At 39.2% G+C, this 15,712-nt stretch overlaps 1 protein-coding gene across 3 annotated transcripts in view; it reads right to left on the reverse strand.

Moving 5' to 3' along the window:
* ptpn20 (protein tyrosine phosphatase non-receptor type 20) overlaps positions 1 to 15,712 on the reverse strand; it is a 48,938-nt gene that overhangs the window by 23,307 nt on the left and 9,919 nt on the right. For all 3 annotated transcript variants that reach the window (XR_007036017.1, XM_047351695.1, XM_047351696.1), the window contains exons 12-27: positions 15,513 to 15,648; positions 14,658 to 14,796; positions 14,340 to 14,492; positions 14,050 to 14,235; positions 12,428 to 12,590; positions 12,049 to 12,304; positions 11,872 to 11,951; positions 11,218 to 11,295; positions 11,003 to 11,110; positions 8,603 to 8,719; positions 8,299 to 8,507; positions 6,427 to 6,528; positions 5,980 to 6,073; positions 5,285 to 5,370; positions 3,769 to 3,943; positions 3,206 to 3,417 (exon numbers count right to left, since the gene is read on the reverse strand). Coding sequence is in view for 2 of the 3 variants with exons in the window: in XM_047351695.1 (XP_047207651.1) it covers positions 3,206 to 3,417; positions 3,769 to 3,943; positions 5,285 to 5,370; positions 5,980 to 6,073; positions 6,427 to 6,528; positions 8,299 to 8,507; positions 8,603 to 8,719; positions 11,003 to 11,110; positions 11,218 to 11,295; positions 11,872 to 11,951; positions 12,049 to 12,304; positions 12,428 to 12,590; positions 14,050 to 14,235; positions 14,340 to 14,492; positions 14,658 to 14,796; positions 15,513 to 15,648 (2,294 nt within the window). In the remaining variant the exon portion in view is untranslated. The remainder of the gene's footprint in view (positions 1 to 3,205; positions 3,418 to 3,768; positions 3,944 to 5,284; positions 5,371 to 5,979; positions 6,074 to 6,426; positions 6,529 to 8,298; positions 8,508 to 8,602; positions 8,720 to 11,002; positions 11,111 to 11,217; positions 11,296 to 11,871; positions 11,952 to 12,048; positions 12,305 to 12,427; positions 12,591 to 14,049; positions 14,236 to 14,339; positions 14,493 to 14,657; positions 14,797 to 15,512; positions 15,649 to 15,712) is intronic.

Raw genomic sequence — 15,712 nt, forward strand, 5'->3', positions numbered from 1 at the left:
TCCTCTTGCGTCCACAGTTAATCCTGTTGGATGTGGTTCATCCTTCTTGGTGGTATGCTGACATTACCCTGGATACCGTGGCTCTTGATACATCACAAAGACTTGCTGTCTTGGTCACAGATGCGCCAGCAAGACGTGCACCAACAATTTGTCCTCTTTTGAACTCTAGTATGTCACCCATAATGTTGTGTACATTTCAATATTTTGAGCAAAACTGTGCTCTTACCCTGCTAATTGAACCTTCACACTCTGCTCTTACTGGTGCAATGTGCAATCAATGAAGACTGGCTACCAGGCTGGTCCAATTTAGCCATGAAACCTCCCACACTAAAATTACAGGTGTTTCATTGTCCAACCCCTGTACCTGCTTAAGACCTGGATCCTGAATCTCATTCCCCCTGGCGACCTGAGCATCATAACTCAGTAAGCCGATCTCAGTATCAAAGTAACTATTTGCTCTTAGTTTAGTTTTTTCCCTCCGCTACCCGTACTCATCCATTTTCTTCACTTCTCTCCTTACAGTGAGATATTTTGTCCGTTCTGTTCCTGACTATAACTTCAATAAACAATCTTAATTGTACTTCTTCCTCCTGAGTGTTCTCTGTATGTGGGTCCAAGCTATTTTGAACACAATGACATAAAGCCCCTTTAAAATATTTGATTTTTGATTTCTTTGAAAATAAAAAATAAAAACCAAAACTATATAATAAGCGATAAAACGGAATGACCTGCCGGCATTTTTTATGATACTCTTGAAATCATTAATGGATATTGCTTTTGTTCAATAACTTTTTTGTAGATTTTTCCATGACCTAGGTTCATGGTAAGAAAATTATGTTTTGCCTAAATCTGCCTGGATATATTAAAGCAAAAGCTATAGTAGAATGGTGTAGATCAAAGCCTGTAGTCAAAAGTGGTCCAGTCAAAGTCCAAACCTAAAGCCAGTCAAGAACTTGTGGCGAGATTTTACAATTTCCCTTTAGAGCCGCTCTCCATTTAATCAGACAAAGACTGAGCTGCTTTGTAAAGTAGAATGAGCAACAATTTCTGTCTCTAGCTCCTAAAAGACCTGCAGCTGTCATTGCAGTAAATGGTGGTTCAACAAAGTATTGATTTCAGGGGTGCTGTAAACAAATGCATTCTACATTTCAGATGTTTATTTGTAAAGAACCTTAAAGTCCATATATCATTTTTCTTTAGCTTCACAATTATGATGTACTTTGTGTTGTACCTTAACTTAAAACCCAAATAAAATGCTTTGAAGTTTCTGGTGGTAACATTAAAAATGTGAAAAAGTTTAAAGAGTATACTTTTGCAAGAAAATGTTGCACAGACACAGTAAAACAACCAGCTAATCAGTGGTACTAGATTAAAGAATAGGTGAATCTTTGACCATGATGGCACCAAGATGTACATGGAAGAAAGCCACTGATCTTAATACAGGTCCTTCTCAAAATATTAGCATATTGTGATAAAGTTCATTATTTTCCATAATGTCATGATGAAAATTTAACATTCATATATTTTAGATTCATTGCACACTAACTGAAATATTTCAGGTCTTTTATTGTCTTAATACGGATGATTTTGGCATACAGCTCATGAAAACCCAAAATTCCTATCTCACAAAATTAGCATATCATTAAAAGGGTCTCTAAACGAGCTATGAACCTAATCATCTGAATCAACGAGTTAACTCTAAACACCTGCAAAAGATTCCTGAGGCCTTTAAAACTCCCAGCCTGGTTCATCACTCAAAACCCCAATCATGGGTAAGACTGCTGACCTGACTGCTGTCCAGAAGGCCACTATTGACACCCTCAAGCAAGAGGGTAAGACACAGAAAGACATTTCTGAACGAATAGGCTGTTCCCAGAGTGCTGTATCAAGGCACCTCAGTGGGAAGTCTGTGGGAAGGAAAAAGTGTGGCAGAAAACGCTGCACAACGAGAAGAGGTGACCGGACCCTGAGGAAGATTGTGGAGAAGGGCCGATTCCAGACCTTGGGGGACCTGCGGAAGCAGTGGACTGAGTCTGGAGTAGAAACATCCAGAGCCACCGTGCACAGGCGTGTGCAGGAAATGGGCTACAGGTGCCGCATTCCCCAGGTCAAGCCACTTTTGAACCAGAAACAGCGGCAGAAGCGCCTGACCTGGGCTACAGAGAAGCAGCACTGGACTGTTGCTCAGTGGTCCAAAGTACTTTTTTCGGATGAAAGCAAATTCTGCATGTCATTCGGAAATCAAGGTGCCAGAGTCTGGAGGAAGACTGGGGAGAAGGAAATGCCAAAATGCCAGAAGTCCAGTGTCAAGTACCCACAGTCAGTGATGGTCTGGGGTGCCGTGTCAGCTGCTGGTGTTGGTCCACTGTGTTTTATCAAGGACAGGGTCAATGCAGCTAGCTATCAGGAGATTTTGGAGCACTTCATGCTTCCATCTGCTGAAAAGCTTTATGGAGATGAAGATTTCATTTTTCAGCACGACCTGGCACCTGCTCACAGTGCCAAAACCACTGGTAAATGGTTTACTGACCATGGTATCACTGTGCTCAATTGGCCTGCCAACTCTCCTGACCTGAACCCCATAGAGAATCTGTGGGATATTGTGAAGAGAATGTTGAGAGACTCAAGACCCAACACTCTGGATGAGCTAAAGGCCGCTATCGAAGCATCCTGGGCCTCCATAAGACCTCAGCAGTGCCACAGGCTGATTGCCTCCATGCCACGCCGCATTGAAGCAGTCATTTCTGCAAAAGGATTCCTGACCAAGTATTGAGTGCATAACTGTACATGATTATTTGAAGGTTGACGTTTTTTTTATTAAAAACACTTTTCTTTTATTGGTTGGATGAAATATGCTAATTTTGTGAGATAGGAATTTTGGGTTTTCATGAGCTTTATGCCAAAATCATCCGTATTAAGACAATAAAAGACCTGAAATATTTCAGTTAGTGTGCAATGAATCTAAAATATATGAATGTTAAATTTTCATCATGACATTATGGAAAATAATTAACTTTATCACAATATGCTAATATTTTGAGAAGGACCTGTATATTAGTGCCAGAGGAAACACTTCTGTGGTGCAACAAGTTCACAGCTGTATTGCATTGCCCACACTTGTGGGCAATGCAATACAGCTGTTAGAAAAGAAATGCACACCATGAAAACTATAGCTATAAGGGTATTTTAAATGTGGAGGCTCAACCTGATAGGAGAGATCTTTCACAGGCTCTCTGTTGACAGACAAAATGACGTCCCCCTCTCGCAGCAGGCCGCTCTGTTGAGCTGGCTGACCCGGGAACAGGCGTTTGATGCGAACCAGGCTGCCACGGTCTGCTCCTGAGCGCAGCTGTGAGATGTAAAAGCTGAAGCCGAGACCAGACAGACTCTTTTTCAGAACCACTTCATGAGTGTTTTCTGTGAAAGACAAAAGACATAAAAGAAATGTGTGTTGAAATTGTCTATCTGTAAAGTGTGCATTTTGCACATTTTCTTCCAGTATTCCAACAAAGAAAAGTGAGGATTCATAGAGCTGGAGAACTGTTGTTTCAACCAGGCTCATACAGGAAATGGGCAACGCTTCAAGGTTTCAGTGCATGCAGTCTCAAGGGACTGAGGCGGCATCAGTTCTGGATGCCTCTGACAACTAGCACAATGTAGCTGTCAGATGAGTCACAGTCACCCCTCGGCCCTGTGTGTGTGTGTCTGAGTTTTTTGCTTTTTTTTTTATCTAAGAAGAAACATTTGCCCCTTCTTCTTTCCTCTCACCATTCGTCACAAAGCTGTAGTCCTTGGTTCGATCACTCAAGGTTGTTTCCACGGAGACCTCTATCCTGGGGGTCAGCTGAGTGTATGATGGACTGTGAATCAGGGGAAGGCAGGGGGAGTCAGGTCTGTGCTCCAAGACAACTGTAGGCTCCCTTTCCAATAGCAGGTTCACCACCTTAAAGGAACAGATTGACCCCCGTAAACGCCTTAATATCGTTTAAATGCACAAGAAAACAAACCGTCAAAGCAAAAAGAGTAAATAATGCAGGGTATAATCTTTAGTTTAGAACAGAGGGCGACCTTTAAAATCAAAAGAGAGATTTTGGTCCATTTACCTATTAAATTAAATTTTTTTAGAGCCACCCAACTTCTTTGATGCTTGTAAGAAAGTTAACTGAAATTTAAAAAACCTGATTACTTTTATTACTGTTTTATGTTTAACAGTGAATGAGAGGAAAAAACAGAGGTAATAATTAATTAGCTCATATTAATAATAGGTTACTTTGCAAAATAAAGCAGGTTTAAGGAAATCTTTTAATGTTTTTTATTTTGATAGCATGCTTCTGCTGACTGGAAGTAATAGCAACATTTGGATGAGTCCAAACTTGAATCTGATAAAGAGTCTGTGGAGGGAACTAAATATTAGGTCTTCCAACCTCAAAGACTTTACGTTTATCAAAATACCAGTGGAAACATGCAAAAAAACAGGTAAACAATTACAGATTTGAGTACCGTAACGTCAATAAAGATTTCTGTGCCAATTATTGAGAAGGGTACATTTTCAACATGCAATTTTTTTGTAAATAACACAGTCATTTTTCAAAATTGATAACTTTTTAACATTGTTTTATTATCTTTTCAGAAAAAAAAACTTCTTGTTAAAATGAAAATAATCTTAAATCTAAAACATCCGAGGACATGAATAGTTTTGGGTTTAACTGTAATCTGACTGAACAAAACCTGTAGTGTTATTCAAACAAAACAAAAACCTGTAGTGTTATTCTGATGTAGAAATATAACAAAATATTCAAATGGGGGACCTCTAAAAACTGGTCTTTCTTCCGCTTTTCCCATTTACTGTTTGTTTGAATATATTTCAAAATAGTTTTGTCATCATCAGCAAAATGTCTTAAAAGCTACTCTGGAGTGGCTACAAAGCAAATTTGAAGATGTTGCCTCTGCCCCTAAGATACAAATTAATCACCACCAATGAGCAGAAAGGCATAAATAATTTTTTTTAGCGCTATTCCTGTAGCTTTTTATGTTCCAGTAAAAACAAATTAATAAAATAAAATCATAACTGACAAAAAAGCTATATGCAACTCAAAGCTTTACAAAAACCTGGCATCAAAAGACGATCATAAAATGTGGATTATTACATCTCTGAAATGATCAACACTAACCGTAAACACATGTTTTGTAGCTGTTTTCTCCTGGTAGACATAGTTAAATAAGAATATTGGTGTGTTTGGTTTTTTTTATGCGCGCGCTTGTGTGTGTTTCTGTTTGTGAATACCTCCCCAGTCCTCTTCAGGCACTCGACAGCATGTTGGTGAGTCACTCCTCTCAGGTTGGACCCATCAACCTCTAGCAGTCTGTCGCCTGTCATGCACAAAACAAATCTCATCACAATTAGGAGCATTAAGATAAAGATGGTTTGTGTGTGTGAGAGTAAGTGAGTCAACACACACACAGGCTTGTTAGCAACTTTAAAAATCGTTCCTGCTCACTGAATTGTAAGGCAAACAAAAGCAGACACCGTGGTGCACTTATATACATGTCAACAACAGAGGTAAACTTCAAAGACCGTGTTAGATGTTGTCAAAATGGGCTCATTTTTGCTCATTTTGTATTAATCTTACAGTATTCTTTAAATGTTTTGAATTCACAAAATACATTACAATAATATGCAGTTCTTGTCTGTTGAAGGATGTCAATCAAAAGTTGTATCTCATGGATTGCAAATGGAAGTAGGATTCAGCAGAGCTCAAGTATGAGTCTTTAATTTTATGTAAATTATTTAAACATCTCCCAAATTAATTTCCTAACTTAGGTCTTAGAATCTTTCATAAACAAGCTATGAAAACTCATAAGATGATTGTTGATTTTAGCGATTATTCCCAACGGAAAAATTTGTGCATATGAACTTATTTATTGTTTCCTTTAATGTTTTTTTATTTCACAATTTAAAATTAAAGATGAATGGAATACCAATTTGAATGCGTCCATCTTGCTCAGCAGCTCCTCCAGGCACCAAACTTTTGATATAAATGCCTCCAGATTGCACATTGGTGTTTATTCCACCCTGTTTGGAAACAAGAGACAACAGAGATGTAATTATTCAATGTCATGCCCCTAACAAGAGCCTAACCGTCCACACTAAACATGAGGGAATCAGGACTGTCCATCTTGCTACTTAAAGGCCATTCCCATTAAGTCTTTTAAATTATTTTTTTGGTACTTATTATTACTTAACATTTTTTTCTTCAACATGAGCTAAACGTATGGACTTTTTAGCCCTTAAATGTTGTAATTTTAAACATTCTGTTTCCAAAATTAATCAGGCACACAACGGACAGAAGACAATAAAATCACACTACAACAAGAAAAAATAAAGTTAATATCTTGAGTAAAAGAAGAAGAAAAAAGGTCACCCACAGTGACACTTATTCCAAGGCTCCCACCGCTTTTCTTTATGTTCACAGTAAAACGCTCTCCTGTTTTAAGGCTTAAGATGGACGGGGACCTTGGAGACACATCCTAAAAGGGAACCAGAGAGGAAAAATACTTTTTACCCCAACTAGTTGAGGAGAACAGACAGTTTACAGTTTAGGTCCGCCAGATAAATGGTAGGAAAAAGAAAGTCCTACAACATACCTATTTGAAAGGGGACAAAAAACCCCAATTACCCAAAACATATTGAAAAATGGGGTGGGTAAATCAACCTTCACAAACCAGCATTTAGTAAAATATTTCACTTTCATTAAAGGGATTTGTAAATGATGTTTTTAACACTGTTTAAAATGTATTTAATTTTGTTTTGGTTCCTTACCTACGCTTATATACACATTGCCTCTGTAAGAATACCCCTTAAACATTCATGGGCTATATTGGGCAAAGTAATGTATAATCGTTAAAACACCTCTTAAGTATTTTATACTCTCTTTATACTCTCTAAACTTATCTTCCAGTGCCCTCCTGTATTTATCAGGTATTTATCCATCTTCCCATCACCTCCGACCAGCTTTCCTGCTCCTGCTGAAGAAAAGCATCCCCAAAGCATAATGCTGCCACCCCCATGTTATTGGTTGGGATGGTGCATTCTAGGTTGATTGCAGAATTAATTTTATGTCAGGTGTGGATTTCCTATACGTATATAATGCAACTGTATTCATAATGAGATTAAAATACACACAGCTGGGTTTTGTTTACTAAGTTGATTTCTCAAGCTAAAGGGTGGCAGTAATTTTTCGTTAAAAAAAACAAACACAACACAAATTTGAATTCACTGATTTTGAAAAGAGGATGAGCAGTGCACACAACTTCAGAGTCAGAACAAACATGATGGGTGCAGGAAAGCAGTTTAATGTGGGCAAACCTTGCCCAAAATTAAACTGGAAAAACATCTACAGTAAGTCCTAGTTAAAAAAAAGAAAGAACATGCATTTTTTTTTTCACTTCACAGTTATGCACTACTTCTTGGTTTATCACATTCAAGTTCAATAAAATATACGTTTTTGGGTATGTACCCATTGTGTTATTTGAGTGTGTGTGCCTAAAACTATAGTTTATCATTAGCTGAAACTGTGTTAATGTTAAACATGAAAAGAAAGATTATATATATGTAAAAAAAACAAATGTGTCAGCCAAAATACAATAAATCCATACACCACCAGCGCTGATAGGAATAATTAACTGAATGTGACTACATTGTTTTATAATTAGGATCGAATAGGAATGAATGTAATTGACTTTGGATCTCTCTGTATGACTGGACTGAATTAACTACACATTTCTTTAACTACATTATATTTTCTTGTTCTATTTATTTCACTTTATTGTAAAGTGCCTTGAGATGACATTTGTTGTGAAGCTGAGTTCCATTCATTTCTATTCATTTTAGTTCATTAATTTCAGTTTGGTTCACTTGAGTTCAGTTCAATTTAATCCATCTGTTTGGAGCCAAATTACAATAAGGGTGAACACCAGGCACTCTACAAACAGTTAAATTCAATACAATCCACTTATATTGTGCAATACAGTACAAATAAAGTTCATTGATCATGTAACACCAATTAGTGAAAAGTTATCTATTTAGGGAAGCCCATTTGAGTGTATTGCATCATTGACTTTGCTGCAATCCCTCCTTCTAAGCAAGCATGTGTACTCAAGTATACTTTCTGAAACCAGTGGATGACGTGGAGCTTCATCCAATTATTAAGAGCACCTAATCAGTTTAACATTTGGAACTACCTGACCTGTTAAACATCTTCTATGGAAACAAAGTCAGTTGCCCCTGCAGGCTCCTACCTGAGCATCATGTATTCGAACAACAGGAATGTGGAGCTTCCTGTTATGTTTTGGAGTGGCCATGCTGGACAACAGTATGGCCTCCTCCAGCTCCTCCATAGGGGGCCGAAACTCTGTGCCACTCAGGGTGGTCTGTGACCCAAAACTCCTCTCTAATGACAAACCAAGGGTACTTTGACTCAAGGAGCCCTCTCTGTCCTTGAGGGAGTCTGCAAAGACAGCAGCCAGGAGAGATTACAAACATTAACCTTAAAGTGACCAGACTATAGAGACTACAGAGGAGACACAGCAGAGTAACTCTTACATTTAGGCTGTGAAACAATGAGCTCTACTTCGTCAGGACTGTTCTGAAGGATGGCAGCGGCGTCACTAAAAGTCACTCCTTCTAAACTAGTCTTGTTGAGAGAAATGAGACGCCCACCTAGAAAATCAGGAAATACTGGTGAAAGGTTGTGATGTTTCTTACATTGCATCTTCAATTCCTTGTAAAGCTACACAGTGCTGTGAATATGTTTTTTTCCCTTATAGATCTCCTCTGTTTTTGTCCAACATAAATGTTTTAAATTGTTAAAAAATGTAATATACACAAAGAAAACCTGAGCAAACACAAAACGCAATTTTCCAATAAGGATATCATGTAAAAACCAACCAATCAACTCTAGTCTTAAAATATAAATTAATTCTGATTAATCATAAACACAAGACACACTCAGGCCTAATTACTACCAGACCTGAAGAAATCGCTTACAGATTACCGGTCTCACAATATAAAGTAGGCTAAAAGATAGAAAAATCAACATCCCCCGATCTACATATAATCAAAAGTGCATCAATGACACAGGAGGACAACAACAAACCCCAGAATAACATCAAAAAGCACTGCAGGCCCCACTTGCCTCAGTTCAGAGTTCATGTTTCAATGATAAGAAAGAGAGTGGGCAAAGACAGCATTCATGTGAGATCCAAAGCCAAGACCACATCTGACCAAAATTAACACAAAGGCCCATCGCACGGTTGCCATAAAACCTCTTGATTATTTCCAAAGCTTCCTGGAAAAGAAATCTGTGGACTGACAAGTAAAAAGTGAAACATTAAGGAATGTGTGTGCCCCATTACGTGTGGTGAAAAGAACATCATAACAACAGTTCTACATGGTAGAGTGTGTGTATGAAACTTCTTTACTGCTTCAGCAACTGGAAAGTTGACGCAATTGATGGAACCATGAATGGGACCATTTTCCTGAAGAAGAATGTCCGACCGTCAGTTCAGGATCTTAAGCTCAGTCATGCTTGGATTATGCCACAGAATATTATTTCTAAGGACATCAGCCAGTTTACCTCTGTGTGACTCAAAAACTTTAGAGGTCTTGGTGGAGCCTCGTCAACGTAAGAGCCTAAATCCCACTGAACTGCTCCGGGATGACATTGAAAATGCTGGAAATCCCTGCAATTTTGCCAAACGAAGACAATTCTTAAAGAACATTGGACCAAACTTCCTCTAGTGTCAAAATGCCAAAAACTCTTTGTCTTCCAAACACTTGATAGCAGTTGCTGTTGCCTAATGTGGCACAACAGTTGTTAGATTTAAGGAACATTTACTTTTTCACATAGGGCCAGGTAGGTTTCGATAGGTTTTTTCTTAAAAAAGAAAATCATAATTTTGAATTCCACTGGTGGATTTCATCTCTTCTTTTTGCAGATGACGTGGTCCTGCTGGCCCCCTCTACCCAAGACCTACAGCATGCACTGGGGTAGTTCGCAGCCGAGTGTGAAGCGGCTGGGATGAAGATCAGCTCCTCCAAGTCCGAGGCCATGGTTCTCGACCGGAAAAGGGTGGCTTGTCCTCTTCACGTTGAAGGGGAGTTCCTGCCTCAAGTGGAGGAGTTTAAGTATCTCGGGGTCTTGTTCACGAGTGAGGGAAGAATGGAGCGGGAGATCAACAGACAGATCAGAGCGGCTGGTGCACTAATGGGAGTGCTATGCCAGTCTGTTGTGGTGAAGAGAGAGCTGAGCTGAAAAGTGAAGCTCTCGATTTACCGGTCGGTCTACGTTCCTACCCTCACCTATGGCCATGAACTTTGGGTCATGACCGAAAGAACGAGATCCTGGATACAAGCGGCTGAAAAGAGCTTCCTCCGTAGGGTGGCCGGGCACTCCCTTAGTGATAGGGTGAGGAGCTCGGCCATCCGGGAGTGGCTCGGAGTAGAGCCGCTGCTCCTCCACATCGAGAGGAGCCAGTTGAGGTGGCTCGGGCATCTATAACAGATGCCTCCTGGACGCCTGGACGCCTTCCTCGGGAGGTGTTCCAGGCACATCCCACCGAGAGGAGGCCCAGGGGACGACCCAGGACACGCTGGAGGGACTATGCCTCTCGGCTGGCCTGGGAACGCCTTGGCCCCCAACCCCCCCCCGGAGGAGGTGTCTGGGGGAGGGACGTCTGGGTGTCTCTCTGCTGAGTCTGCTGCCCCCGCGACCCGGTCCCGGATAAAGTGGAAGTCGACGAGTACGAGTATGACAAGTACGAGTACAAGATTATACTTTTGAAACTGCTTTTTGTACATACTCAGGTTATCTTTGACTGATATTAAAATCAGCTTAATGATCCAATTATCTGAAACATTAATTTTTTTTGTTTCAAATTCTTTTACAGGATATTGTGAATATCAACACTAAACCAGATGTTTACAGATCTTATTCCTCCTTACCAGGTTTGATTCGTCCATCCTTGCCTGCAGGACCATCAGGCACAATGGAAGCAATGAAGATCCCGAGGTCAAGTTTTCCTGTGTTGTCCTCTCCTACTATAACAAAGCCTGAAACACATTTATAGAGGCAAAGATTACCTGCACAGCAAATCATTGCAAAAAGAGGCACCAGTATAATTAATTTTATTTAAAAAAATAGTTTAAAAAAATCTCACCAAAACCCAGTTTGGAATCTTTCGTCAGTGTCACACAAACTATCTCTCTCTCAGGTGGGGTCCGTGTTGGTGTATCAACTAGTAAAAAAAAATACATGTTTACTTGTGTTTAATTATACTATAAATTGGATACTTTAAATAAAAGTCCAGAAGACGACCAAAAAAGGACCTGTTATTAAAAAATATGTTTTGACAATTGTTTATCCCACAGGAGATGACCAGTAGAGAATGAGTCTTCTCCATGAGAAGTAGATGCTTTTTATCTGAATTTTGGTTTCTTCTTTGGTTTCTTCTATTTTGTGAGACTTGTCTTTCTGAAGTTCTGAGTTGGGACTCTACAATGTTCCTATGATTTAAGGGATAGGTTTTACTATGGTATATTCAAGATTGATCAAATTTAAGTGAAAATGTGCTTCCTGTCATTCAACTAAAGGCATTTTAATTCATTAAAGAAGACATTGGCTTGTTACAATTATCTCCAATATACAGCAAATCAGAAACTAAACAAGACAAACTTCATGGTGGTTGTATTGACTACTCTAATGTCAGTGCAAACTGGACCTAAACAAGAAAACTTCATTAAAAAGCTTGACATGACTGATGTTTGTGCTTTGGTTGTCAAATCTGCATGGAAAGAAGCTTTATTTTGACCACCTCTTAGAGAAGATGAGGCATCAGAGTCCTGCTTCTGTAGTGAGACACTGGACATCCTTCTGGGAATGGTCCCTGGAGAGCTACAACATAAGTGTGCATTTATATCCCAAAAATGCCCCTGTGACTAAAATCACAATTCCTATTAATATTATCATCATCATCATCATCAGTGATTACCTCCAACACTGTTGCTCTTTCACATCCCTGAGGTCTCTCGTTCCAGGCAGTTCCTTGTTCAGCTCTCTACTCATCTCCCTCCTCATTTCTCTCTGCTGGCGCAGACGAGCTTCCAGCTTGGCAGTAAGATCATCACAGGACTTGGAGATGGAGTCAGCCTGGCCAGATGTCAAACCTACATGGTTCAGCATGCCCTCTGAGCAAGATATCCGCTTCAGGCTCATATTACGAGCCCGGTAGGCAGATATGTTTTCATCTGGAGAACAAGAGGATTGTTTATATTTTTGTCTTTGTTATGACATTTTGGTCTATTTTTTTCTGTGTAATAATTGTCAGAAATCCAGTAATATATTTTGCAAAATTACTAAAATTGTCCCACCAGGTATCATTGTGTGGTTGAGCTGTCGAGATGTCATCTCGCTGTGAAATTTGTGCTGTGCTGAGCAGAGGTTCAGGAGGTACTGTGCGATTTTAGAGGTTTCTGTTACAAAGATGTGCTTTTTCCCGCTGGGTCCACCGCACTCTATGATCAGCTTGCGACGCTGAAAGACAAAAACAAGTCAGAGTCATAACTATGAACTTTTCTTCCATGCCGCTGAGATGCAGATCAAAATGTAACAAAATCATGAAGTATTTATTCAGTGCCTTGCTAAATTTGTCATACCCTTTAAACATTACCTGATAGACCACCATGAAAATATAATGCATAATCCTGAAGTAGAAATCAGAGATATGTCCCCTTTACTCTGATACCCCTAAATAAAATACAATGTAACCATCCAAAAATGGAAGCACAGTGGGAAAATTGCTCCACCACCTAAACTGACAGTCCTGGCAGGGCAATAATCTGAGAAGCAGCAAGAGGCCCAGAGTAACTCTGAAGGGGCTGCAGAGATCCACAGATCATGTCGGAAAATCTGCTGACAGGAGAACTAGTAGTCGTGTGAACCACAACTTTATGAATGAGTAGGAAGAATAAAATTATTGTTAAAGGAAGACTACTGTTCACAATCACTCTTCACCCAATCTAAATGAGCTTGAGATGTCCTGTTTCCAGTTTGCCATACACAAGCCATGTAGGGGTCAAAGCAAACCTGATGAAGAAGGTTCTCTACTCAGATCTGATTAGATTGACTTATAAGGCTACATGCAAAACACATTGTGGGGCAGCAAACTAACAACGCATATTAACTTGAACCCACCATCCACATGATGAAACACGGTGGTGGCAGCATCATACTGTGGACATAATTGTCTTCAGTAGAGACAGAGAAGCTGGATATAGCTAATGGGACGATAGAACAAATACAGAAGAATTCTGGGGCAGAATTTCATCTTCTAGCAGGACAACAAATCTAAACATACAGGCAGAGCTACCGTGGGGTGGTTTAGATCAATGGATATGCATGCAGATAAGAAAAAAAAACGCTGTTCATAGATGCTCTTCATCAAATCTGACTTAGCTTGAGCTTTTTCCAAAGAACAATGGTAAAAAAAATAAGTCTGCAAAATATTTACAAAGGGGAGTTAAATACAAGTGCAGGTCATAGTTTTTGGATTTGTATACAGTAAGTAAATAAATTTGAAAATAAACGTTATTCCTCTCCACAATTACCCAATACCTCATGTTGGTCTATCATGTAAAATCCCTGTAATGGCATTTGAAAAAAGCTTTGGCAGTACAGTTGGCCATCTGAGACTTCCTTCAACAACTAACGCATTGATTACTTTCCAGATCTAAAGTGCCACTAAAAATAATAAGGCACTTAAAAGACGAAAAAATACTACAATGTACATTAGGAGCACTTGACACCAGCAACAATAGAGTAATTCATTTCCCCTGTTCTTTAAATATGTTCTCTATAATACTCTATAATACTTCACATAATACTTTATGTGTAAATTATGAAATTTTGTTCAATAACTAACAAGATGTTCTGCAACATTTACTGGAAACAGTTTAAAACAAAATCTGACAGAAATGTCTCTTATGTTTTTCACCCCAGTGGATATGGAGTCTGTTTCCCTCCACAAGAAGCGTCTGGTGACAGTTCGCAGGTGGTTCTTTGTCTCATAAACTATGATTCCTTTGGCGCACACTCCCAGAACTAACTCTCCTATCACCGGCCTTTTCTCTCTTCCCACGCGGTGGAACATAACTCCATACTCTGGCAACTGTTGGACAATCTGAGGACAGGGAAAAAAATTTTTTTTTAAATCACTAAAACAGGTTCACACTATCTACACTACACACTGCTATTTACACTACACACTGTGTAAATACTGTTTACCTTCAGGTACTCTGTTTCTGCCTCCGCTGGCAGCAAATGAGAATGACTTGCATGTAGTCTTGGCAACTCCTCTCTGATAATGGGTACAGCGAGCTTCTCCAGCATCCTCTTGGATACATAATGTTCAGGCTGATAATAGTCTTTACCATACAACTGGACAAACACACACACCCACCCACACACACACACACACACACACACACACACACACACACACACACACACACACACACAAAACACACTATTAGTCACACTCTGACATATAATGGAGATATTTAATGCTAAAATGATGGCATTGTTTCTGTGTTTACGCTGTACCTCTGGCATATAGTCACCAAACTCAGCCTGCAGAGCAAGAGCAGCCAGGAACAAGCCTGTCTCCTCGTTACAGTAAAGCCTGTCCTCTAAGATATCTTTACGCAGCTGTAAGTAATACTGGTGACGAGTCAGTCTGTGCCTAGAAAGAGAAGGAGGAATAATTATTAAAGTACTAATTAATGTCAATAGTTAACAAATTAATGCCATTATTGATGTCACTGTCTCAGAAACATAGTTGATAAAAAAATAAATATAATCCATAATTCAGAAAATCCCATCATCACACATCTCTGTAACATGAACAAAGTATGAGTTTAGAGACCTCTGTTTAAATTTTCAAAGAACCGCCCATTAAATAATGCTAAAAGGTGCGCACTTTACACATTTGATGTGCATGTGTTAGAAAGGTCTTTACTTGGCTCACCTACATCGCAAAAGGAAATGTAATGTTATTGGTTCCCCGTTCCAAAAGTCTTTGAAATATGACAAAGAAAACTATCGGGTTAATTTCTGCAGACAGAAAAAGTTGTATTGATCTGAAAACACAGTTTCCAATGAGTTCCAGGGGAACCCATTGGTTTTCCCCTGTCATCTACAGACTGGCTCTTATTGCATCAAATTCTTCCCCTTTTAAGTTTCACACTGTTCTGTTTTTTTGGGTTTTTGAGAATTTTCCTGCTACTGTAACAAACAGACTACCTACTCTGTCAAGCTAATCTGTGATGATCATTTTCTTAAACATATAATGTCAAGGACGTTGTACCACTTCAAAAAGCAAAAAAGCAAAATAAAAAAAACAGACAAGCATCAATTCTATAAAAAGTCATGAAGCATTGAAAAAGAGGTTGCACTTACAGAATGAAGGCAATATCATCAACAAAAAATTTGACTCGAAGAAACACAAAAAAGGAAGATATCTGCCCTTTTTTCCAGCTGTCGGGTGCAACCTTGGAGATTTTTGTCTCGTGATCCAAAAAGAAATATTCATCATCTGCAAAATACAAAATTAAAAAAACTCATTAAAGCATCTCTTTGCCTCTGTATTATCACCCATC

This window comes from Girardinichthys multiradiatus, chromosome 22 (assembly GCF_021462225.1).
Source record: "Girardinichthys multiradiatus isolate DD_20200921_A chromosome 22, DD_fGirMul_XY1, whole genome shotgun sequence".
Taxonomy (NCBI): domain Eukaryota; kingdom Metazoa; phylum Chordata; class Actinopteri; order Cyprinodontiformes; family Goodeidae; genus Girardinichthys; species Girardinichthys multiradiatus.